Here is a 26214-nt window from a genome sequence, read left to right on the forward strand (position 1 = left end):
GCGCAACTGCTTGATGGCGCCAATCTATAAGACATTTTAAATATAGTTTTTAACCCCCACATTAAACACAGTTTCCCTTTCATGTATAAAGATAATTGTAAATTTTTAATAAATAATGTGAACGGTTTACAAAAACTGATAACAAATCATATTTTCAATAAATACACATATACATACATACACATATATAAGTATAGGCCTTTTTGTTGTTCTTGCTATGGTTGCAGTGATTTTGTTACAATGGGATACATTTTCTTAATTCACTAAGCAAAACTTGACTAAATTATGATTGTACGATTAGCCTACGATTAAGGAAGATTTAAGTTGTATGTTTGAGCAGCCGAATTCGCTAAAACTAATGAATGAATCTTACGGGTAGAATTCGCTTTCGTTGAGGGGGATACACAGGCAGGGGGAAGACAGTGAGGCTGGCGGGTGAAAGATTGGATACAGCCAACAGAGCACACCTATCCAAAGTTCTCGAAGTGGTGAATGAAATAGGGCAGCTTGCGCGTCTTGTTCACTTCATCACAGGCAGACATCACGCTCTTGGTCAGCGGACGAGGACCGCAGGAGAAGACTCCTATCTTGGAGACCTGCAATCAAATGTTATGAATGTGTGGTTTCTTTAGAGGAAAGCAAAAGCCCAAGTACTCACGTATGAGTGCTTCTTTTGCACGAACTTCAAGAAGCTGGACATATCTGGGCGACCAAAGTGATTCACCGCCTTGAGACCCGTGAAAATCGAGGTCTTCGACAGTCGCTGGAAGTGATTCTCACAGATGTACTGAAAGCAGGATTAATTCTTTAAGTTAATACTTCAATCACTCTAATGTGTGTAGGCACATACCAGCATTGTTGTTCGCAGATCGAACTTGTGGAAGAACTGCGTGATGAATATGTGTATCTCCAGCACGTTGGTCACATCCTTCTTCTCCACATCGCGCAGGACGTCGATGAACCACTCAAAGTGCTTGTGCGATGGGCAGATCCACAGGAAGTACACCTTCTTGCAGGCCACGCCCGAGTATCGATTGGTACTGGTTCCGAAGACCAGGTCGTTGAGGATGGAGGCGTAGGGAGTGACCCCGATGCCGCCGCCCACCATCACAGCCACCTCGAACTTGTACCAGTCCTGGTTGCCACCACCGAATGGTCCCTCGATGCGGATCTTGGGCTGGTCCTCAGGATTGTAGTTACAGGGATCGAAGTAGTTGCGCAGCTTCCACGTCCACGGACCTTGGGCCTTGATGTGGCAGCTGAGGAAGTTCTCGTGCGGCGCCGAGGTCAGCGTGAAGCTGTGCATCTCGTGCGGCCGGAAGGCGGTACAGGACAACCGCACCCATTGGCCGGACAGGTACTTTAGATTCGGTGGCCGATAGAACTTGATCTTGATCACGTCGGAGGGCAGGAGATCCGTGTCAATCACATCCAACGCCATGTACTTGGTGCGCAGCGAGACTATCTTGTCCAGCGTGTACACGATTCCGGGGCCAAGGAAGAACATCCAGAAACGTGGTGGTCCGGTCAGTCGGGCCAGTCCGTGGATCAGACTTAGTAGATACAAGCCGATGTACAGGGTGTGCATGTTCCAGAAGAAGTTGTAGGCCTTCTTGCGGATCGTAGGATGGGCGAACACGAAGATGATGCACATGATGATGAACAGCATGACGCCTGTGGTGCCGGTGACCGTCTGGAAGAGCCAGAAGGTGATATCCGGCTTGTAGTCGGATGCGAAGTGCACCTCGCGCGTCAGGCAGCGCAGGTTCTCGTGCGATTGGGTGGACACGTGATAGAAGTTCACAATGTGACCCACCGTGTGCAGCACGGAAAAGAAGAGCGCCGTGCAGGCGGCAATCTTGTGGAACTGTATGTGCGAGTCCAGGGGAATGTACTGCTGGATGGGGAACTCCTTCAGCTTGGTGATCAGATTCCGGGACATGGTCAGCAGCAGCAGGGAGTAGCAGAAGGACAGCGATGCGGCGGAACCCCTGGTGATGGCAATGCCCACGCCCATGATGTGCCGCAGATCGGTGTGCTCCGCCATGAACGAGTAGTGGATGAAGCGCTCAACGAACAGAACTATGGTGACCACGTAGAAGAGGAACAGGTAGAATATGTTCTGCCGGTTCTCCTCGAGGAACGTGATGTATGCATCCCATTTGGCCAGCAACCAGTGACGTGGCTTGTCCTGCATCGGCTCGATGTTGAACGAAGTCATCCGGGCCACGTTCGTCGAGGTGTCCAGGAAGTTCTGCTTGGCTCCCTTGCAGTCCAGTCCGATGGCCACAAAGTCACCCTTATACTCCTTCATCATCAGCTTGAAGTCCTGGTAGGTCAGATGGTTTTTGTGCTCCAGCCCCACATCCTGGAACATGCCATCGATCAGTTCCGTGACCTGGTCGTCACCCAGGCTCGTCGTCCTTGCAATCTCCACCAACGATCGCATCATCTCGCTCAGTTCGCCTTTGTCAATGACTCCATTACGATCATTATCACACATATCAAAGATTATACGCAGCTTGTCGTCCGTTTTGCCACGAGAGAAGAGGACTACGGTCTCCAGGAACTCCTGGAAGCTAATCCTGCCATCCTGATCCTTGTCCACAATGTTAAACATCTTGCGCACAAACATATCGTTGGGTTTCATGCCCAGAGCGGCGGCGAATTCTGCCTTGGAAAGACTGGTCCGCATCACGGTCATTACCTCGCCATCACTGGAGGCATCTGAACGCCTTCGTCGTTCTCCGGGTCTCAGGCCAAAGGTCAGGGCGTAAGCCTCCCGGAAGAAATACTCCAGTCGCTTTTGGCGCCGCTCACGTGTCTCCGCCCGCGCCAACATTATGTCCCTGTTGACCTCCATCAAAGTCATCTCCTTCTTGTGGAGCAGTAAGAAATCCTCCAGCTTCTTTACAAACTTCCTGCGTGCTCCGTAAGATTCCAGCTCAAGCACCAGATCATGATCGCTGGGAACACGTAGCAGGATGTAAGGTTTCTTCTTGATGTGATTCGTGGCCGACTCCTCCACACTGACCACGTCGATGTGCTTCAAACTAAAGGTGCGCAGCTTCTCGCCCTTCCTGTCCACCGTGTAGATGGCCGCCTCTGGCCCGAATTTAACCGTGACCAGTCTCTTGTGGTTGGCGTGCAGCCACTCCCTGGCAAGCATCTTGTCCACGGATCCCTTGTGCTGCGGTGCCCTCAGTGCCTCCTGACGGATCTTCAGCCGACGGCGCTTGCTGTTCTGCAGCTTGACCACACAGTATCCGGCTCCGGCGCACAAGATGGGCACAAATCCAAGGAAGACACACACGTAGATGAACATCAGCTCCGAGCCGGAGAAGTAGTCGTAGCCCTCCAAGTAAGTGCACGGCTCCAGTTCGGTGGCATTCAGCTGCATTGGCTGCGGACAGGGATCCCCAGTGCGCCACATGAACACATCCTTTTGGATCTCCTCCTCCTTCACATCCGTGCTGTTCACTATGATGTCCCAAAGGGTGATCTTGCGCAGCTCGGCGATCTCCTCGGGAGTAAATATGCCGTTGCGCTCGTTTTCGAACCAAAATCGATCGGCATCCCGCAGTCGCTGGAACTGCTCCTTGATTACGGCCGTGAAGAACTCGCCCGGCTGACCGTAGGACTCCAGCATACCACCCACATAGACATCCACATCATCCAGCTGGTTATCGTATGCCTCCTTTAGCATGCTGAACAAAATTGGTGGTTAAATTAAATGAAATGCTTGAAATCTATTTGTACTTACTCCAAGAGCTCTGGCTGCGTTTCGAACAACGGAGGATTGATATCCGTCCAGGTCTTGTGCCTTTTCAGTCCATAGGACTCCCTAGCGGTATTGTAGTCAGGTAGTCCATTGTCCCGACCCCGCATTATGTTGAGAGCACCCAGATCCCGTCGTGTGAATTCCATGGGTCCGAACAGTTTGTCCCGCACATCTGAGCAGAGAACCGGATCCTCACGTTCGGATATTTGCGAGGCCAGGCCCATCAGTACCTCCTCCACGCTGGTGTCGGCAAAGAATCCCTGATAAATAAAGTCTTTAATAAATAATATCTTATTTAAAGAATCTTAAACTCACGCTAGAGTCCCACCAAGTGGAGCAGAGTCGGACCGCCGGGTAACCCATGGGCGTTTCCTTAAAGTTGCACTGACCATCCCGCCTGTAAATTCCCGGCGGGATCATCGTGTGGCCAAATCGAAAGGCAGCCGCCTGGAAGATGTGGCCAATGCCAGGATGTATGTCCTGCTTGTAGCCCTCGTATGGTGGCAACGAGGTGCCCAGGAAGGCGGGCAGGTACTCGTAGACTATCACATTCTGCAGACTGGCAATCACCGTGTGGCGTGCCCGCTGATAGATATCCTCATCGCTCCAATCCGGATGCACCCGCTTGATTCGCTGGGCCAGGGTGTTGTGCCAGCGCAGGAAGAGGATGGCGAAGGAGAGGATCGCAGGGTTCTGATTTGTGCGAGGATCGCCAAGAACTGGAAACAAATAGAGACATTTCACATGGCACTACTACTATAACTGACAACCCATTCAAAACTTACGGAACAGTCGCTCCGGACTGAGCATCTTCATGACACTCGGCACCGGATTGTTGAAGAGCGGCACCCGCATGGTGTTCCGCACCGGAAGCTTCCCATCCTTCTCGGTGAGCAGGGTGCCATTGTGGAAGGAGCGCATGGCATTGAGCCAGGCCTCGGAGGTGCTGTAAATGAAACTGCCATCAATCCAAGCAGTCATTTGATTTATCTGCGGAGTATGATTTCAGTAGTGGTGGTTAGACCCATCCGATGGTACCGTAACCCACCTGCTCCCTCGGCGCATTCGGGCTCTGCCCGGTATCCCGATCGTAGGCCGCTCGATGGAAGGGTATGTACTTGTCGCCACGGCACTCTCGGTCGTACATCTCGTCGCACTTCTCGATCTCGATGCGGTGCATCTCGATGGGGCAGCCGGACTCCGAGGCCATCACAATTTCGTTGGCCACCAGCTGGCCGAAGAAGGCCAGCAGTGCGGTCCGGTTAAACTTTGACCCCAGGCCGTCCTTTCCGCGCATAAACAGCCGGCTGAGCCTGCGGGTCGAGGGCCGGTTGGCACCTGCCATTGCGTAAACCCCATCCGAATAGGAGGGCGGCGCCTTGCGTACCAGGTGGCTATCTGGAAAACGATGGGCAGGGGCAAGGGTTAGCCTTCACACAGCTGGCCAATATGGTAATTGCAATCCGATCGATATGCAAATCCAGGCCAAGCTCACAACTAACTGATTCTAATTACCGGCGTAATCGGCTCAATTCACCCTTTTTCGAAAGTTGTCAACGGCCTGGCGGAAATTCCAGTCTGTCCACTTACCCACGGATCCCCAGTCGGGATGGGCCAGGTTATTGTACCAGCCGTCGTAGCGCTGTTTCTCGGTCTGACTATACATTTTCTCTGAAAGATAGGAACGCAGGTGACACATGTTAAAGTTTACTGCCTTAGAGCAATTACATTTAATCTATTTGAGTGTGGGAACCGTAGAACAGTCGTTCTCGTTTATTACCTATTTAAACCATATCTGAGGTCACCGCCATGGATCTAAATTATTAAGTTTATCCAACAAGTTTAATTAACTTTCAAGCGGATAGCAAAACATTCAGCTAAGTAATAGTATGTACTTCCAAAATTTAAACAACACCTTAACCTACATATCTCATTCACTGCAATTCGCTGTTGTCTGTAATAAAACCAAGGTGTTACGACTTTTCTAATAATTTTGCATTTATTTGCGTAATTTAGTTCGGTTTTATGCGCGTAAGTGACGCATTAATTTGAGCTAGTTTAGATGTGAGAATGCCTTAAATGTTCACTTCATATTAGATAAATAATTTACGCATAAACTTGTCTGCGGACAGTAGCCGGTTTTCAGCAAAGTCAAAGTGATCCGATAAATTGTAGATTGTGATATTAGACACTGTTTTTGGTTGACTTAGTTTGGTTTTTAATTGACTGGAAAATTGATTGACTTGAGGTTTAGATGGCGGAGATTGAATCGCACCCAATGGCACAAGTGGCTGGACGTAAGGAATGGCGCCAATTTGCATAGATTTCAACAATCTAATGGTTCTGACAAGTTGCTAAGCAATTTTGAGGAATTATCTACATTCCACTTGTCATCATAAAAACTTATTACAACACAATATCGCGTGAATTATAATCGAATTCGACTAATCGCCCGGACACACCCGGACATTTGTAAAGAATTCCTATCTGTGTTCGGCAATTAGGAGAATGACATTAAATGAATAAATTCGGCTCTAAGTAGGGTATAGTTTACACACTTGAGGGATGTCATTAAAGTATACTATTCAAATCCGCAAACACAATAAACAAACCCCAATTAATCGCACCTTTTTATTTTGCCAAGCGCAATTAATAATTCCACCTTTTTAATGCCGACTTTAAGCATGATTCACAAAAGAAAAAAAGCTTACAAGTTGTAAAATAAATATTTGTTAAACAGAAGACACCTTTAAGTGATAAAAATCTGCAAGGCGTAATTGTTCTGACGCTAAACGTTATAATTATGCTTTATTTGCGAACAATTGTGAGCGGGTTGGGGAAGATTTACGAGAAACCAGTTTTCAAATTAACAAGCCAATGCCCGCAGCCCAAAAAGAAAACATGCCCAACATTCTAAAAAGTGTTTAGATGGAATACCCGCAACAGACATTTAAACCAGTTTATTTGTTCTATTGTTTTTAATACAGCTTCTGTTACGGCGTCAACTTTTTGAATTCGACCATAACTCCCCGTTCGGGACAGAAAAAGATGGTTTGTTTGCCGGATTCGTGGGTTCGCCGTCTTCGTCGTGAGCAAACCATGGCAAATGTATATGACGTTGGCAGCTACATCTACAGCTACAAGTCATGAATATATTTCGTACCATTTTCGAGAGCCACTGAGTGAGTGAGTGATGAATGGCACGCTAGCAACAGCGAAGGCAACAAACAGCATTAATTTCCAGGTCTGAGATGGCAAACAGAATCAGATCCGGTTAACCAAAAACGTAGCCAGCTGAGGAGACTCAGAGCGAGGAAGCCTCAGCTGACTCCGGATCAGCTATACATGCTTATATATATATATAAAGCTATATGTACACAAACACTATGCGTTGGCGGCGAACGGAATGTTGGTAAAAACAAAAAAAAAAGAAACACTAACCAACACCTGCACGCTAAAAAAGCTTCCACACATAAGCTGCTGTTATTTATTTTCTTTTTTTTTTGTAAAAACATGCACGACATCACGGATTCCCCTAAAAAAACTAGATATTCACATACTATATAAAAACTACTGGTTTTTGTGCCCAACTCTGTCGGCGCCATCAATTGTCGCATTGTACTTTCTGTGAGTCTCTCTTCAATTTCGTCAGCTGTTTCGCGTTCGTTTTCTAAGTCTTTTGATTCATGCGAGTCCGGTACGTCGCAAAATTCACTTTCATCTCGCTTCGTGCGTGACTCTTGGCGTTTAAACAAAAGACGCTGATTTTTTTCACGTGGCATTGCATAATTAGTTTTTGAAAAACACATGCAGAGTAACTACTAATTGTAATCTACTGAACTAGTATCGAATTAGTGAAAAGAACCTAGTTAAATAAAATATCAAATTTCTTTTTACAACTTATAATTAGTCGATCATAAGCAGTAGCAGTACATTTCAATGCGATAGTTTTGAACGCAGTACGCCTGATCGGCGTATCTGTCTGTCCTGGTCACAGGACCTCCCAGCTTCATATCCGTCTTTTCCCCATTGAACATGGTTATGAGAACGGTGGCATCGAAGTTTCCATCCCCGGGCGTCGTTTTCAGGCGGACCATAACCTGGGACAGCCTGTAGTTTCCTCGGTAGGTACTACTTTTGGCGCGGTAGGCAGAGCGAACTGACTGCAGGCTTAGAACTTTACACTGAGGATATGGCTTGATGAGCTCGTTGATCCTGTCCACTGCGAAACTGGCAGCCTCTTGAATGGCACTTTCGTGGGTGGATACCGATTTCAGTTCGTTGCAGAGGCAGTAGTGTTGCTTTATCTCGGCGGTTTTACAATTTCGGTTCTGAGGAATGGGTAAAAACAGACTGATTCCGCGCTCGTTCGTCAAATAAAGCGTTCTATTCCTCACATTGACATTGGTCAGTCGATCAAGATGGATCACATCTTTAAGGGTTTCGTGCAGATCGAATGTGGTAATGAGACTTCTGGCGTTTCGTTCGAAATTCGATATGGCGAGCGGAAATCTCCTTTTCAGCCATTCGGGATAAATGGCGATCAAGAGGGGCTGCGACATTTCATGTTGTCCCGGAGCAGTTCGGGCGAATGAATCAAATCTCAGACCGTGATCACCCATAAACAGGATCAACGTGTTCTCCATCACTCCCTTTTCGTGTAGCCTGGTCAAAATACTCAGGTAATCCTTATCCACAAACTTGGCAAATGGAAAGACGTCGTGTATGCCGTGCATATTCCACAGAAATGAGAAAAATAACTGGCGTTCCATGTGCGGAATCAGCTTGGAGACGAAATCATAGTAAAACTCCCCATAGAGACGATGACCCGTGCACTTTAGATCGAATGTGGTGCGGTATAACGAATGAGATTCGATTTCAGTCATCAGAGGTCGCATGTAAATATCGGTGGGCTGCTTCTGGAAGCCCCTCTTTCTGTAGATAAACAGCCCGGCGGTATCCGTGTCCTCTGCAAAGATGGTGCTGTATCCCGCCCTCTTGAATTCATTCCACAAGAAGTTACATTTGTCAAAGTTCAATTCGTCCTTGTAGCAAGACTCCTCCATCTGCGAAACACTAAGTCCGCTTACCAGAGGGATCAAGTTGGGATAGGTGTTCAAGGCGACGCGATTATAGCCCCAGAATTCGGTGTGCGGCAGATGCTCGATGAAGTCGGCCACGCGATGAAAGTAACGCATGTAGTGCATGTGCGAGATAGAATCTACTCCCAGGATCATCACCGACAGCTTTCGCTTCTGAAGTTCTGTTGATCTGTTCGTATCCTGGGGCAGTGGTGGCAGGAAGTACAGAACGTCGTGGAATATGATCCTGCCAAAGTCCACCCAGCACCAAGTACGAATGTGTTGCAGACCAGTACCCACCTCAAGGTATCTCGTTCGATCGGTGAGCTTGAAAAACTTCATGGATATGTACTTGTTGTGTGCGTCATCGACCCTCACAAACTCCCGATAAATGCAGGAGACTTGCCTCCATGAGAGAATCCCAAGCCTCGATATGTTGCGCACCAAGTAATTCCTGTCTCCAATTGTCTCGGCGACCATCAGCTGCTGCATTCTACATAAAACGGGTTCAATGGGCTCCATGAAGGACAGGGCGTAAAGCGAAAGTGGTTTCGTCGCACTTATTCGACATCCCGTGGTGTTGACAAAGAGTTCATCTTCCTCATTGATGTAGATCTGGGGCACTTCGCTTATATCAATCGTTTTATTCCGATCAGAAAGGGAAGTCAATATCAGATAGCACAGAACCGCCAAGAGGAAAATGTTGAACAATCGACTAGCAATTCGCTTTCTCTTCATTAGTTATTTTAGCTTATACTTTTCAGTCAGTTAACACGCCTACTTGAATACTATTTCTATGCCTCATGATTTCTAACGTACTATTATGGAAATGGAAAAAACTTGTATTATCAAGACTTTGTTCTTAGACGTTCAATTCGCGAACAGAGTCCAAAATCTGAAAACTTTCGCTTTCGGTTTCAAACAAGTTGCTCAAAACTATGACTTTTTATGGCGATTAAAAAAATAGTGAATGTGGACAGTGACATCTATTTGTTAGCTGTTAATTGGTTGCCAAATTGGAAGGCATATAAAAATGCGCACATGACTTAATTTAATTTTACATTCCCGGGCGAGTTCTCGCCCCGCTTAACATCAGTACTAATGAATGCCAAAGAATTTATTTTATCTCCAGCGGCTTAATTAAGAGTTGCGATTCGCAAAGAATGCAGTCATTCCCAAATCGAAGTTCTATTGAAACACTTGCCTAACATATACGATCAGTTCAGTTTACACGATGTTAATGATTCAGTTGACTGACTGGCTTTTTCGTTAATCAAAATACCATTTGCCTAATTAAGAACTCTAGTATTGGTCATTTTTGCTAATATGTATGAATAAGCACTCAATTCAAAAGTCCAAATGATGATCAATACCAAACGAGGGATTTTAATAAATAGGGGATTTATTCACATCTTAATTGATGGTTTTGATTCTGAAGAAAAAGTTCTTGAAGTGTGCTAAATAGGCAAGGTGAATTTCCATTATAAGCATTATAGTTAACGAAGTATATAAGTTACTTTTAAGCATCACTTTTTATTGTGCACTTATACCTTTTTTGTTAATTTGATATAGCAAATTCAAAATAATCAATCGAAACTGAGGCAACAATAGGCCTTCGCGAATGCTAATAAATTTGATGGAAGGAAACAAAATGAAACAAATTATTTGGCGGGTCGAATTAATCGACCGACTTCCCCAAAAGCCACCTGCTGCGATCGGAGATCCAAAATCCGAGATCCGAAAGCCGTCGATCTTTCGACCAGGAAGAGGGCGCACCGCGGGGGGCGTGGCTGGCCAGCACAATGGGATACATTTCTCGTTTGTTTGCAGTAATTTCATTACGCTAAATATTTCAAAACAAAAGTACAAAATCGTTTGGTCGAACGTACATCAATGCATAAGCGAAATGGCAGAGCCAGCAAAACAATGTAAGTCGGGGTGAGAAATGAGATACAAATGCTAAATCGAGAGGAAGCCCGTTGATCGTGCGTTGACATCGAGTGTCGTGCCACGCCCCCTAGCCACTGCATATCCACAGGTGGGACGTGACCAGTATCGTCAGACATCGTGGAATCTATAGAATATACTGAGCGGATTTATAGCTCGAAAATGCATCTGAACTTCTCTGGCGAGAATAAGATATGATGTTTTAAGTACCAATAGGCAACAATAATGAAGTATAATATATGTGAGACCAATTTCTAGCACTCAGATACTATTAACTTGGGTTGGTAAACCCGAGAACAATTTCTCACAGTGTGCGTATAATACATACAAACACTTTTTTATGCATAATAAATTGCTTGTGGCGGGATCTAATCGGTCATTTTGAAGCCACGAGATCTTGGCACGTCTGGCGATTCGGATGCAAGGCGTCTATGGGATGACGTCAATGTGGACCAGGTAGTATTTACGGAGTTCAAAAATGATGGGTTTATTTGCCTTTGAGTCGTTATTTCGCTAACAGCACATAAATCGCCATGCAGCAATTGCATTTAAGTCATGAGTGCGAGTCATCGAGTTAATCTGGACAACTCAACTTTGAAACTAAGCCCAATTATGTGATTTGAAACCAATAAAACCACTGTTCGAACTGGGGTGATAAAACTGATGATCTGTGCATATGATCCATTCCCAGGCTAAACAAAGCTCGCCAACGGCACGATCCATGTCTATGCAAATGGACCTAATTGAATTGAATAACCATACGATATCGGGAAGTGGTACTCACCATAACAATGCACGGAGCCCAGATCCAGACCGTAACTAATCAGTAGCAACAGCAGGGCTCCTCCGTAGGTTGCCCCCGGCCAGTGGAGCCGGAGCTTGGTTCGACTTTTGTTTTCTGCCCTCCGATGGGGCGCACTTGGAACACTCATATTGATTGCAAACAATGTCTTCTATTTTGTATGCTATTCGTTGTTCGCTATTTTGGTGCACGAAATTCGGTCGTTTGTATTGTTAAACTAATTAGGTAGACCAACACTTGAGATTGGGATTGACTTCGAGGGCATGGGCTTAATTTTGCATTATTTCGAGTTTCATCACATTTGGTTCACACTTAAAATTCTACTCGGCTGAGATTCCATGGTTTTCCAATTATGCACTGCGAAGTAAAACAATCGATTCCTTTGAGAAGTGATCTTCTTAACTCTATGATTCATGCGGAGATTCGCACACTTTGTTTGCATATTTTTTCGTACACCGACTCACTCCAATTCTCGTTAAAAATCTTGACGATCAACTAAATTACCATAAACCTAATGAAGTTATCTAATATGCAATTTTTCGGTCATAGTCACTTGCTTTTTTGGAAAATACCAGAACTTGCCAATCGATATAACTAGCTTATTTAATAGCTTATTGATTCCCTTTTAAGCCGCATTTTGTAGTCAAATTATAAAAATCGAAATCGACTTGACCGCAGAGGGCCAAAAGTAAATAGCGAATTGGTTCGTTAATGCCGAGCAATTAAATTGATTGCACAGAGTGAGGCGAACGAATTAAATCGCATTTATCGAATGCAGTGTGCTGAATGGCCAAAAATAAATGGCAAAGCAAATAAAGGGCGAAGAGGCGGCCCCAAATGGAATTACCCACAGAGCAATTGACCTTCTGCGGCCTTACAAACCGCAGCCGACAAACGACGACCAGATTCCATTAGTCATAATCGACAATGGTCGGAAAGAAGCCGAAAACTGAAGATACAAAGCATAGATACATGTGTGCATATGTGCCAGGCAAGGCAAAAAAGCATATAAAATGCCATTGCACAACTGCAAACAATTAACATTACAGCAACTGCAGAGTGCTAGAGCTAACAAAGTCATAAGGCTCACTACCACCCCCACCCCCTCTCCCTTCTACCATTTTTACATTAACTTTTTTCCGCCCAATGCAATTTGGAGTTTGTTTGGAAACTATTATTAAATGGACGCGCAGAGAAAACTTTTTGTGCGGTAAAAGCCAGATCCAAGTGCTCGGCTAAAATGGTGGGCGATCCACTGGCCAAAATACATATATATATGTACATCTCCATATATATATATATAAAGAGATCCAAAGAGTGAGCGAGAGAGAAAGTCCAGAAAGCGTGGAAGACTGAACGGCCATAATCACTTGGAAATTACGGTATAATACGAAAAATTATATTGCGGCAAGAGTTGGAAGCCACAACTTTTAGCTTTCCGAACATTAGCCATCGCCCCCGGCCATTTCGCATTAATTAATAAACATTTCTGTGGCTAATTTCAGAAATTGTTGTCCGCAGTTCGAGCAAAGATGGAATAAATCCGAAATTCCTATGGATCAACCAGCTTCTAAGACGCAATCCGAAAACCAGAATTAGCCATTTTAAAAATATCACTAAAATAGCAAGAAATTGTTATTGTTGCGAAGGCAAACTTAGGGAATGCGAAGATAATGCATTTCGATTGAATGCCAATCAAAAACGTATCTTCGTTTGGAAAATATTTTCATCTCACTCATAATTCTCGTTATTATTCTGGAATTGAAGTAACTAGAAGTTTATGTTTCGCTGATTCTTCTTGGCCACTAGTTGTGTAGCCCTAGTCTTGTGGATGGTCTCCAATGTTTTTGCAGTCGCCAAAATTGCGCAAAACACAGCTTTTGTTGCATGGGAGGCTGTGCAAGAAGAAGCAGCAGCAAATCAGCAAAAAAATTAAACACGAAAATAATTTAAATTCATGAACGAAAACGTAAGCAAAGCCAAGACGGCGACGAAGCAACGGACAAAGAAGACTCGGAACTCCAAAAGGGGACCCGAAAATAAGAAGAAAACAAATACAAACGCACCACACACACACACACTCACACACAGATGAGAGAGAGGGTGAATCGGTGAATCGTTCGCTTGTGGGCGAGCAAAAGAGATGGGTAGCAGCCGAAAAAACTATACACAAAGTATCCAATCCAATCATCTCCGCATGTGGGTGTTCAATGCTTATCGCGTTTTTGCACTATTTTCCAAACAATTTGAGCAATTTCGCCTGGCGACAGCCACAAAGAGCCGCACACAGAGCCACGATAACGGTGAAGAAGACGGCGCATGCGCGACACGTTTCAGCGCTTCGGCGCTCCACCGTTTCACATTCACTCTCGTCGGCGTTCGCTCGCTCACCAGCAACACACACAGCACACACGATTCGAATCCGCCTCGCAATCGAGGGCTCCAACACACGTCCGCAGCGGCCAAGAGTTCGTTCGAAACTGAGCCCAGCTGTGCGGGGGACCCTCCGTGTTGGAGCTCGAATCGGTCCGCAATGGAACCGGTTATGCACTGAAAACGAAATTTGGACAATACATAATGCGAATCCGGAAATAAGGCTGGTAAAGTTGCGAATCTGATTCCGCCGGAGTGAAAGCATTTTGAAAACAAATGAAAAAATAATTTAAAAAATTTAATAATTTCAAAATTATTATACCAAAATTCCAAAAACGTCAAACAAAGTATCTATTTAAGACATAAATTTATGAACTACTTCATTTTTCTCAGTGTGTCCTCGCTCCCGCTCTTTGGGGCTCCCGAACCGCTGCTCCATTTCGCCTCGGCTCTCGGGATCTGGGTGGTGGGACTGGATCCCAGGCCATGTCCGCCTCCAAATGGGTTCCGTCATATTCGACATGACGACGTGTCGAATTAATCATTGCCGTGTCTCTCGCCCTTTCTCTCGCCGCCTAGCGGGAATTTCCCAGCCTGGCGGATGCACTGCAACCGGGTGGAGGTGGAGTAAAGATCAGGCGAGAGAGAGTCCATCCTCAAACGGCTGTCCGCTCTTGCGGTTAATGGAGTGGTAAAAACCGGCACCCATGCGCGAGAAGAGTTCCTGTTTGCCCCGTGAGCAATGGAGATGCCAGCGGTGGGTTCTTGGACCGCCTGGAATTAACCAACTCATTTTGAGTACACTGAATTAGCATACTAATCGAAGTGCCATCCAACTTATATGATGGCTTTATATTAGGCGGAACTGGAGTTTCTTGAATGATAATGTATCTATTCGTTACTATATGCGATGGGATGATGAATAACATACCCAACTTGAAGTTATACAACATGTATTGAATTTTTGCTTCAAACATACGTGCCTAATTATTCTGGTTACTTTAAATTACAAAAACATAGGGCAGCATTCAGGTTTCCCAGATACTCAATCATTCAATAATTGAGGTCTGAAACATTTAACCATTGTCCAGAGACAATATTTTATGCCAAGTATTCTAGACAGCTCACTTACCTCCATGGCCCCATACTAGCCTCTTCGATCTTTGTTCGGATGTCAGTCAATAGTCAGAAGTCGTCAAATGCAGCTGTGCACATTAAAATCAATTAAGATTCTTATTTATCTACGATTCGAGCCGGGCTTAACAAGTGCAGCCAGGTATTTAGCAGAACGGGCGCATCTATAAATATTTATTAATGCAAGAGAACGATCGACGCTTACTTTTGACACGCATGGAAAATCAAAAAACCAAAAAAAAAAATACACATTTCCAACTTTTGAGTGCACTTTGAATGAGTTGCGCCGAAGAACAAAAAATGATTCGAACGTTTCATGCTCGATTGTCATTAAAAAAATCGCAAAAATGTATTGGAATCGCACAAGCATAGGTCGAGAACTCGAAACTCCAAAGCAATTCAGTTGGATAGGTAATTAAATTAATTAATTTCTATGTGCTGCCGATTGTCGTCGAGTGTTGTGATTTATCTGTGCGTGCAATGAGGCAACTTGTAAATGATTTTTTAGCGATGAGGCCTTCCAAGCGGCAATTTGAAGTTGACTAAGTTAATTCGATTGGTATCTGCAGCTGTGGGCTATTTATCGATTCCAAATTGGAATACCAACCATGTAATGTGCAATAAACTGAAAAAATAGCGTTAGGTAATTGCCAAAAGTACTAAAATAATACAAACTATAGTTACCACTAAGATTATTTCTGTGTTTAATCGCAATTTAGTGTAATCTGTTTATAGCCGGGAAACGCGTTGCCAAAAATAGTCTAGTCCCGAGTCCAGACTCGAAGTTTCGAGCACCCACTCGAGGCCTTAATGGTACTACCAAGCCCAAAACACTCTCGGCCTCAACAGCAATTACGAGTTCTAAACAAGCTCTCGATCAACTCCACAACAATTTACGCACACAGAACTCACAATAAAAAAAAAAAATTAAAAAAAATGGAAGACAGCAACAATGATATCGCATTCCTGGGCTATGTGTCTTGGCCACTAAAAGTGAAGGGTAAAAAAACGAGCAATAATTTCTGTGTTTATGTGAAATGGCCTGCACATATTCGAGCCACATTAATAATTAATTTATCTTGCTCAGCAAAATCAAATTCAAAGCACCAACAACAGTGATGTTAAATGGTTTAACAACTTTCACGGCATAAAAAACCAAAGCAACCAAAAAAATATATATGTATCAATGAGTAAGGCACGGCTACGCATAGCAAAGTAATTGATTTCTTACAGCTCGGATTTGGGTTTCGATACCATTTCAATTTCAGCTACGAAAAATATCAATTTTAATGGCTTGCAAATCGAGAGCGAGTGAGATCGAAGGTCAGGCCAACGCACAAGGCGGCCAAACAAAAATAGTAATAATAATAATAATAATAATCGGACAGGTGACAATAACCAGAGCAGCAACAAAAAGCTGCGAAGCTGGTGTTGGCCCACAAAATGGAACACGCGCCATTGAAACACTCAGAAAACTCGGATTCGCGGCAAGCGCAAGTCAAAGTTAAGCCAAACGCATTAAGCATACGCACCGTGTGACGGCCGTTTTGGAGCGCTGATACATTGTGTGCTGCTTGGGCAAATAAGTAAGCTGAGCTAACTAGTCGCTAGTCACTAGTAGGTAGCTGCAACTGGTAGCCGTGTTAGCCTAGCTTGTTAGCAAATAGTTGCAGTGCGGAGTTGGTAGGTCTCATGAATTAAATCATTTTCCGCTAATTGGATTCCTTGAGTCAGCAACTAGACTGGACTATCAAGCCATTTGCCCACTAAGGGCTTGTGCTAGTTTGCCATTGAAATGGTTTTAGTTGTGGCAAATAGTATTACAAGCAATCGAGATTCGAAATATGCAACTTAATACGAGCCAAGAACCCATTCAACATTCCCACAGTCACTTTGAATAAGTGTATCAAACGATTAAGCTCGAAGTGAGTGCGCAGAGCTGACTCCAAGCCAGAACCCATCCCATATCGCCATATCCATGGCTCACTGCACTGAAGTGTGATACCAAGGTGCACTTGTGGCCCACTCCCAGCACTCGAAGTTAAGCGCCCTGTTTACACAAGTGCTGGAGCAATCGCAATCGCATTCGTATACGTACTCGCTTCCTCAATAGCGCTTTTCGCATCTATGTTCAATTAGTTGCGTTAACCCATTAACACACTGAGCTCATGTCTAACTATAAACCCAATCACACAATGTTGCTAGAAGATCGCGGCGAAACAAGTTCCCTTTCACTTGCATCTCGTACTTAACGAGCCATGCTCGGCGCATCCCACCAATGATGTTTCTAATGCAATTTTACCATAAGTAGACTCGCAGCCGTCTTCTAAAAAGTACATCTCTATCTGCTCCGAAGGCATTCCGAGTGGAAATGCCAACTGACACACACCGCGCATGCGTACGTGATTTTGGATTTAATTAACTTTGGCTTCGCAACAGCACATAGATACATACATACAAATGTATGTAGTTCATGTGTGTTGGCAGGTGAAGTGAAGCAGGTGAGGCGGCTTTAAGGTGAGACTGGGGCATTGACTTTGGTAATGAAAACTCAGCCTAGTTCAGTCGGTCAGCCCTTCATGCAAGAATGGCCCCATTGAAGGATTTCCATGTGCTACTTGCCGGGTTTCGGCCTTATTTTCCAGGCCCAATCCCTCCGCTGCTGCCAATTTTGCTGCTACGTTTGGCTGGCAGGTGTTAGTTAAATACCGCAGTCAATACCCGCAAGGTCAATGCAATAAATTTTAAAAATATATTACGGACCATGTGCCATCCGCTTAATACCAATTGCGGAATCTTTAATCAAACGCAGGTGAAATTCACTCTGGTGAACTTGCTACACCCTTATTTGCTGTAAATAACGAAAAAATAACCAATAACATTCAGCTATTTAAATGCAAACTAAAGTTTATTTTATTAGCGTATTACTTCAAGTACCAAGGTAAAGATAAAGAAATTCATGTCGTTTTATGGACACTTAAGGTTATAACCAAGATAATTAGTTTCTGTAATTGGAGAAGTAAAAACTAAAATGTATTTTAGAGATTAAATAATAGAAATTATCCAACTTAATTGAATATATTTTCATAGTCACTATTCTTTAATTACATATTAACTAATGTAAAAAACGGTTGATTTGACACGGCGGATACTGTTATTATTTTCGTGTGGCCATTTTTTATCGCACAAGCCTTCTTCAAAATGCCTAAAAGTAGGCAAAAGATTTTTCTGCTCTGTTTTTTGAGTAGGCTTTTGCATTGCACAGTGGTTCCCATTGTGGGGAACGCTGCCAAAAATACTTCTAATACCGAGTTCGTGACCGAGTTATTAAACCCCATATAAACAAACATCGTAGTTTAACAAAAATATCATAAACATATTCATTAGTTCATATCACAATCGTAATAACTTAAGCCAAAAAACACAAAAAAGCATCTAGAAATTATCAGGTTTCTCAGACATTTGCAGCAAGTCTTTTATATTGGAGTTATCTTCCAGTGGAAATCTTCTCTTTAAATCAGATAAAGTTAATCGACTTCTGTGTCCGCGTTCTGAAATCTGGTTAGGATCTAAAACTTTCAGATGATAGATTAGAAACTCGTAGAGTAACATGCGTTCTCGACTGGCATAATGAAAGGCCACCGAGTAGTTGGAACAGCATGCCAAGCCCTAAAATAAAATATCATCAGCGTCATCATGTTTGGATATCATCTTAGGACTCACCGTTTCAACTCGAGATAGACTCATGAGGCGCAGCCACTCCGGAATGGTGTAATTCGCATCCGACATGTAGTTCTCCAGATCCAGGGGCATAAACTTTGGCTTCGTGTCTCCATCCAAAGCCTGTGTGGAGTCGACGAAGTGGACGCCCACATTCTGCATACAAATTCCCATGTAAAAGTCCTCGATGCCCATCTTTTTCGGCTGCGGGCAAATCACCTCAGATTCATAGGCTTGTGTTGCAAATCTATGGAGTGCCTCACGACTCAGAATGTACGAAGCTCCGCCAGACATATAACTCTAGAGAATAGCAAAATTCACTTTTATCACAAATTGTCATTTTGAAATGGTACCCGCCCAGTGGTAAATTACCAAACTCGTTCCCATATCGTAAAAAACGCTTATGCTAAACTATGAATATTTACTTCAAAGGCCCGAAAGACCATGTTTTTCCAAACTTTAGTAACGCCATGAGGTTTTTAGCATACCCACACCAACGAACTCAAGAGGAACTTAATCCCGTCTTGGAGGTCGCTGGGAATGATGTGTCAAAACACGAATCAAACTCACTTGTAAACGAGCAAAGCTCTAGAATGAATGGAAGTGAAGTATTGAATTCAATTGTCACATTTGACTTGGGATTATGTCGGATTTAGCGATTAGCGATTAAACCCCAAATCTTAAAAAACGTGGTAGTGGATGCATAATTCATGGAAGCATAAAAATATGTTAATTGGTTTGGTATCCGAACGCTATTCAAAACTTAAATAAAACACAATGATAAGCAGAGTCGTGCGAAATAATCACTGTAATCAATCACTAATCATTAAACATTTATGATGCATTAGGAATAATCAATCCGTCAGATAAACTATTCAAAATGTGTGTGTGATGATGCAGAAGCTGAAACAAAGAAAACGTTTTAACATCTTAGTCTCTCGTCAGTAACTCATCCATTGACTTTACTTATTTATTCAGCCCAGATGTCCAGGCTCACCAAGAGCTTGCCCAACTCTTGGAAATGCCAAGTGGCGAGGTAAGTCCGCGCCCGCTGCCCAAAAGGCGCGGCTGTGAAAGATGCGTGACAGGTGATCGCGATGACCTCAGGTGAGTCACTGCCATTAGTCTGCGCAGACTGCAGCTCGGATGGCTAATGGTTAATGCGAATTTAATTTCCTCCACTTGATCTATGCGCACGGAAAATGCCGAGGGAAGACAAGAAGCTTTTGGCCAGTAGAGATGTTAACTGCTTGGCGTGATATCATCGCACCAATAATAGATTTAATGCTTGTTTACCGCCAGACAATGCACAATAAATCGCTATTGGATATTTGAAAATTACACTCACAATAGGGGACCGGTTCTTCCAACAAAGAGATCCATTCGGGATTAGCACATTTCTTCGGCAAATATCGTAAAAGCACTCCGCCCAAATTCAAAGTGCTTTAATTACCGCCTTTTGTTCAATTTAATTAACTAACTAAATAATTTTTAAGCGATATATCTATAAAACTGTTGAAAACCATTATGATATGCTCACTCGCTCTGAATAATTATAGACTAATTAAAATTTATTGACCGTAAGAAACTCTTTTCGCCGGGAGCATTTTGGCTTCGATCGGAAGAAATAATTTTAACAGCTTCGAAAAAGCGAAACTGAAAATCGAAAATTAGAATTTCAAATTAGCTTAAGAAGCGGGCGACAAAAACATGAAAAGATGAGCAGTTAATTAGAAGCTAATGCCAGCAATCAACTAGATCACTTATTAAATAAATCACCTGCAGTTAGCAAAATCGTACTAAAACGAAGTTTGAGCTTCAAGCTGAATATTCCTAAACAATTTTTCCCTGTGCAGCGAAGCTATAATCGATTAATTACGAGCCAGATCCGGAAGTTAATGCTAATTATGTAGAATTACTCACCACATTGTATCGCGACATCTTGTAGCCGAAGAAGACGGGCGTATCCGGATCGAAGCCACGGAGCAGGTGCTGCAGATTCTCCATGACCACGTACCTGTGGACAGACTCGCAGGTTAAGGTGTATCCAGAACGATCTCCTCCAGCTTAACTCACGTATCGTCGTCCGCCTTGAGGAACCAATCGTAGTCGCCAGCGTAGTTCTCCCAAACGTGGCGGAATCCCTCGCGCGTTTTGTTCCACAGATCCTCGTAGCCACCGCCTGCTGGCTCCACCACCCCGACCACGCCCAGTGGCTTGTAGTCCTCGCTGCTGGCGAAGATCAGGCGGCTGCAGCGCTTGCCCCAGGTCTCGTAGACACTGCTGGCCAGGCTCTGCACGTTCTCCGGGCAGGTGAGCACCATGCACAGAACGCGCGGTGGTGGATCATCCTCAATCCTGGCCGTTGTGGCCGTGGACATGGTGGAGGTGCTGCTCCAGCAGGGCGTCACCCTGCTGACATCGTACACGTAGAGGAGCAGCACGAAGGCCAGCACGAATCCCGCCATGAAACCAGTGAGCAGATGCAGCTGGGACCGCAACTTCATCTTGGCTGTCATTCTCCACGAGCGTTGTGTTCTCCGCGACGATCGGTTCCCGATTGCCGACAGCTGGCCGTTTGTTTTAGCCAGACGGCAATCAGCCAAAATCAGGCAGCATCTTGGTGGCATCAGTCAGTTGGCCAGCAACCGGTTTGATTCGTTTTCTTATCAAGAGGCATCAAACTGCGGCGATTCAGTGGGAGATTAGGGATCGCCACGCACATGGGATTCTGAATTAAGTGGGCTGGTATATTAAAATTTCTAATAAGCAATGAATAAATTTAAATACTTAATTTCAAGCTAATCGAGAAGTTAGTCACTATTTTTAGCCCTATTGAGCTGTGGTTGGAATTTTAAAAACGGTTGAATTCTTCTCCACTTTTATGGCCAACTTTTGTCCCAATTCTGATGTCTCCACGATCACACACCTCCTCCATATCATCTTTTAATAGTGTCGGCGCTTACGCAGCATAAAAGTGGTCACAAATTGAAAACGAAAGTGTTACCAATATTGTGTCGCGACTTTGGACAATGGTAAATCAATCAATTGAGGCGCATGACATTGTATAACGACCAACATTGGGTAATGAACTGCAATTGGAATGAAGTATAAAAACTCCGGGCAGCTTCAATTATGACATCAGTTAGCTGACAATTTGTAGAGGCACTCCCACGAAAGGAAGATCCAAACGATTTGAGATGGCAGCTAAGGTTAGTTGTGATCAGGATGCAAGGACCTAATGGATATATTCCTGATTTATACATTCAATGAAACATCGTATTCCTGTATTTGCAGTTTTTCGCCCTGCTGTCTCTGGCACTTTTGGCCACTTGCCAAGCGGAGTACAACTACAACGAGAAGACGGCTAAGGCGGCCAGCCCGTCGGAACGCAGTGCGTCCAGTTCTGGCGAGGATTTCCTGAGTGACTACCACACGCCCAGCAACAATGCTCTGAATTCGGAGGCCACGCCCGATGGCTATGACTACGTGGCGCCCGCCAGGAATCAGTTCGCCGCCGGCAGCCGTACAGCCAGTGTCCAGGCCTCCAATCTTCTCCAGAATGCGGCCAGTGCCGCCAATGCCGAGTCCGTGCTGCTGCCCTCGCCGCTGCCTGTCCTTCGCCACGAGCAGAACTCGGAGGTGGTTTCATCGGCGCAGCAGCAGCAGGAACAGCAGATAGTTCAGCAACAGCAGTCGGATGCGGTGGTGGTCAGCTCCGTTCTGCGCCAGCACCAGGAGCCCGAGGTCTTTCCGCCCGCCAGCTACAGCTTCAACTATGCCGTGAACGATGAGAGCACCGGCGACATCAAGGAGCACAGCGAGACCCGGGATGGCTATGTGGTGCGCGGATTCTACAGCCTCATCGATCCCGATGGCTACAAGCGCACCGTGACCTACACGGCGGATGATGTGCATGGCTTCAATGCTGTGGTCAACCGGGTGCCCTATGCGCTCAAGGCGGTGGTTGTCCCTGTGGCCCAGGTGGCGCAGCCCACTCCATTCGTGGCTCGCGATGAACGCTCCAAGTCGGTGGATGTCATTCGATCCTCGGGAGCAGCAGCTACCCCAGGAAATGTCCTACGATCGGGCGCTGTTTCCGGTTCCGGCTCATCTTCGGGTTCCGCTTCCGGATCCGGCGTGAGCAACACCTTCGCTGAGGACAGCTACGCCAATGCTCCGCGAGGCCTGGACTCCTCCGGCGGTCCCTACGCCTGAGTCCTGCTCGTGGGCTACGCACTCCTTGTATATTCCCTCATTGTGCTTCATCTACTGCTAGTTTTTTAAAAAATAAATACAAATTTTTCACCATAGCTGCTTTTGAATGTGTTGCCTATCTTCAGGCCTTTTTAGTTAAGATGGTTAACACGAAGCTTGGCAAAAGCTTTTCGCTGGCATTTTGAAAATTTTGAACACAGGTGGTAAAGTGAAGCCTGTGTTGCGGAATAACTCAGGTCATTAATTTGCGAGTGCCAAGTGTTATAGCCTTTTAAGGAGCCATCAAAATGGCTCAACGGCTTTTGGGCAATCGGTAGGCCGAAACAGTAAAAGGTCAGAGTTGATTTGGCATTTGGGTGTCAGTAACAAAAAATCTTTATACAATTATATAATTATATTATTAGCTAACTATAATAGTTAGCATACATTTTTCTTCCATTTAAAGCATTATTTTTAGACTTGGCAAGTATGTATTCCCAAAAACTTTGATATTTGGTATACTGTATATATATTTTATTTTTCGTTGAATCCATAAATTTGAGGAATTCATTGGAATGAAAAAACGTGTATGGTCGTTAAATATCTGGCAACATGGCAACGGGAGAAGCGTTAAGGTATTTCACCAGCAACATTTTCGAGTTGGATTTAAGCCGAGTCTGTCAACTGCCGGCAAAGCGTGAAGACGTTGCTAGCTGTTTGTTTTCGAGTTGCTTTTTTTTCGTATTGCCTTGGCTCTTTGTTTATTTTTTGCCTTTTTTTTGGGGCTTCGAGTCGCGTTCGAGCCGCGTTTACTTTTATCGCCTTCGCGCTGAGGGCTTGTGATTGATATTCTGTGCCAGTGCGCCGAGGTGAAAGAGTGAGGAACTTCAAGTAACCGTCGCATAATTGAAGCCAGCGATTCGAAACGGCCCAAATGTGTTCGAAACGGCTGGAAAAAGCGTCACTTGCCATTTGCAGCTCAGCAATTGCGGATCGAATTGAACTCGGGCCAATTGAGCCAACTCCAATCGGCCGACAGCACAACACACCTGAGCAGAAAGCCAACTGAGTGTTTTCCCGAAGGTCGACCGCATCTTTACAGGCTTTCGACTCTGCGTCACCGGCTCAAGAATGTGTTAATTCGGTGATTCAAAAACAATATCAACGACGACTGGTCGGTCGGTCGCAGCAGCAAAATTTGCATAAAAAAGTAAACAAACGCGGATCGTAAAAATAAGAGAAAATAAGCAGAGATAAAATCGAAGCGAATCCAACAGTCCATACATCAATCTTTAAGCTATGAAAGTGAATACCACAATGCCGAGAAAAGAGCGTTAAATATTTTACAAAATATTTATTTATCCTTTATGCCGGCTTGGATTGTTTATTAGCTTATGTAGCAACTTAAAACCTAAAAACTAAACCTAAAACAGCTCTGTGTCAAGTGGATATCTTGTAGATACTTTGATAGCTTATCAAATTGCTTATCATATTGAATCTGTGACGATAAGTTTATCTGATAAGTTTATTTTCTCTGTAAAGCCTAAAGAGGAGCATCGGAATGATGGGAGTACGACCCAATCGAAAGCGTCTGGAGCTGATGCTAATGTTGCTGATCGGTCTGGCGTGGGGACTACTTCTGTCCGAGCTGATGAAACGAACGCGATGGCAGAACACTGCGGATCGGCTGAAGGAGGAGAGCAGTCCCTTTCCGAGCAGCCAGCGGAGCAGGAACCTACCCACCCCACCGACCACTGCTCCCTCGACCACAAATCCGCCACCGGACATTCAGGCTGCGCGACTCTTCAACGAGACGCGTGTCCTGTGCATGGTGCTGACCAGTCCGAAGACGCACCACACCCGCGCCATTCACATCAAACGCACCTGGGGAAGGCGCTGCAACAAGCTGATCTTCATGAGCACCAAGGCGGACAAGGAACTGGGATCCGTGGCGCTCAATGTGAGGGAGGGCTACTCCAATTTGTGGCCCAAGACCCGGGCGGCGCTGCAGTACGTCTATAAGCACCATTTTCAGAAGTACGACTGGTTCCTCAAAGCCGACGATGACACGTAAGTGAAATATACTTTTTCATTTTTATAAATAAAATATATTTTATTTTCTGTTTCAGCTATGTTATCATGGAGAACCTGCGAGCCTTTCTACACACCCACAATTTCAGGGAACCGGTTTATTTTGGAAACAAGTTCCGCCAGCATGTAAAAGAGGTATATTATAAAATTGGAAAAATTGTATAACTTTTATTTATAGTCATATTTAGTTTAGATTGTTTTCATTTCTCTACATAGGCCAGTATTTACACGGAGTCGCCAAAAAGTGTGCTTCAAGCTCCAAATCCACTTAAGAAATTACCATTCTCTCTTTGTAGGGATACATGTCTGGAGGAGCGGGTTATGTGCTGAGTAAAATGGCCCTCCACCGGCTGGTTAAACTGGGTTTCAGCAACAGCAGCATCTGCACCAATCGCAACTACGGCTACGAGGACGTGGAACTGGGACGATGTCTGGCCGGAGTGGGCGTCGTGGGTGGTGATTCGCGGGATGAGCACGGGCTGAGTCGCTTCATTCCCTTCTCGCCACTTCACTGGTATCCCCAGCCACCGGATTGGTACCAGCCACTGCTCTACTACACATCACCAGATGTAAGGAGTCCCACACATATGAGTTACTAAATTATTTAAACACTTATTCGCCTTTGCAGAACTCCAGTGACTGCTGCTCGAATACGGCCATCTCGTTTCACTACAACAATGCACAGGAGTTCTACGTGCTCGAATATATCATCTACAAGCTGCGAATTTTTGGCATAAACAGGGAACTTGGTCCACTGCCAAAAAAGATCAGTTCTGGAACAACTTCGAATCATTTTCGGACCTCAAATGATGAAACGGGCCATAACGCTCTTATTAAAATGGTGCCAGGCAAAAACGTCACAAAACCAAATTACAGAACTAAGACCACTTCGAAGTTTAAGAAATAATATTAGGACCTTAATACTTTCATTTTGGATTGACTGCAACAGACTATGCCAAAGAGTAAAACCAAGATATCGTAAATGAGTCTAAAACTGCTCCTTGAACTTAAGCATTATGTTTAGTAGATGCCATCTAGCATTAAGCTTTAATTTGTTATTTAGTATAAATGCATGTATATTTAAAATA

General features: G+C 44.6%; 5 protein-coding genes across 8 annotated transcripts; 2 read left to right on the plus strand and 3 right to left on the minus strand.

Annotated features, from left to right (window-relative positions):
* Nucleotides 1-77: 77 nt before the first annotated feature.
* Nucleotides 78-14086, minus strand: LOC117136432 (dual oxidase). 2 transcript variants are annotated; one of them, XM_033297349.1, is made up of 10 exons: nucleotides 14003-14086; nucleotides 11594-11968; nucleotides 5372-5452; nucleotides 4830-5179; nucleotides 4567-4771; nucleotides 4097-4500; nucleotides 3764-4041; nucleotides 851-3707; nucleotides 659-787; nucleotides 78-596 (listed from the first exon to the last, which is right to left on the minus strand). In XM_033297349.1, the coding sequence occupies exons 2-10, from the start codon at nucleotides 11739-11741 to the stop codon at nucleotides 468-470; spliced, it is 4581 nt and encodes a 1526-aa protein (XP_033153240.1). In that variant the 5' UTR covers nucleotides 11742-11968; nucleotides 14003-14086; the 3' UTR covers nucleotides 78-467. The 2 variants fall into 2 exon arrangements, with proteins under 2 accessions (XP_033153240.1, XP_033153248.1); XM_033297357.1 differs by lacking the exons at nucleotides 5372-5452; nucleotides 11594-11968; nucleotides 14003-14086 and having other exon boundaries at nucleotides 4567-4727; nucleotides 4830-4937.
* LOC117136447 lies at nucleotides 7696-9667 on the minus strand. Its single transcript, XM_033297369.1, has one exon. It carries the CDS (start codon nucleotides 9598-9600, stop codon nucleotides 7696-7698), a length of 1905 nt encoding a protein of 634 aa, XP_033153260.1. The 5' UTR covers nucleotides 9601-9667.
* Nucleotides 14087-18168: 4082 nt separating the features above from the next.
* Nucleotides 18169-21393, minus strand: LOC117141644 (glycoprotein-N-acetylgalactosamine 3-beta-galactosyltransferase 1). 3 transcript variants are annotated; one of them, XM_033305231.1, is made up of 4 exons: nucleotides 20915-21393; nucleotides 20762-20855; nucleotides 18842-19138; nucleotides 18169-18787 (listed from the first exon to the last, which is right to left on the minus strand). In XM_033305231.1, exons 1-4 carry the CDS (start codon nucleotides 21355-21357, stop codon nucleotides 18554-18556), a joined length of 1068 nt encoding a protein of 355 aa, XP_033161122.1. In that variant the 5' UTR covers nucleotides 21358-21393; the 3' UTR covers nucleotides 18169-18553. The 3 variants fall into 3 exon arrangements, 2 of the variants coding, with proteins under 2 accessions (XP_033161122.1, XP_033161115.1); XR_004459492.1 differs by lacking the exons at nucleotides 18169-18787; nucleotides 18842-19138 and adding exons at nucleotides 19176-19741; nucleotides 19805-20061 and having other exon boundaries at nucleotides 20915-21391; XM_033305224.1 differs by lacking the exons at nucleotides 18169-18787; nucleotides 18842-19138 and adding an exon at nucleotides 19175-20061 and having other exon boundaries at nucleotides 20915-21391.
* Nucleotides 21394-22038: 645 nt separating this feature from the next.
* Nucleotides 22039-23061, plus strand: LOC117150359. Its single transcript, XM_033317219.1, has 2 exons — nucleotides 22039-22050; nucleotides 22136-23061. Exons 1-2 carry the CDS (start codon nucleotides 22039-22041, stop codon nucleotides 23054-23056), a joined length of 933 nt encoding a protein of 310 aa, XP_033173110.1. The 3' UTR covers nucleotides 23057-23061.
* A 643-nt stretch (nucleotides 23062-23704) lies between these two features.
* On the plus strand, nucleotides 23705-26205 carry LOC117135559 (glycoprotein-N-acetylgalactosamine 3-beta-galactosyltransferase 1). Its single transcript, XM_033295866.1, has 5 exons — nucleotides 23705-24245; nucleotides 24578-25105; nucleotides 25165-25261; nucleotides 25423-25695; nucleotides 25755-26205. The coding sequence occupies exons 2-5, from the start codon at nucleotides 24597-24599 to the stop codon at nucleotides 26031-26033; spliced, it is 1158 nt and encodes a 385-aa protein (XP_033151757.1). The 5' UTR covers nucleotides 23705-24245; nucleotides 24578-24596; the 3' UTR covers nucleotides 26034-26205.
* Nucleotides 26206-26214: the final 9 nt, after the last annotated feature.

This window comes from Drosophila mauritiana, chromosome 2L (genome assembly GCF_004382145.1).
Source record: "Drosophila mauritiana strain mau12 chromosome 2L, ASM438214v1, whole genome shotgun sequence".
NCBI lineage: Eukaryota > Metazoa > Arthropoda > Insecta > Diptera > Drosophilidae > Drosophila > Drosophila mauritiana.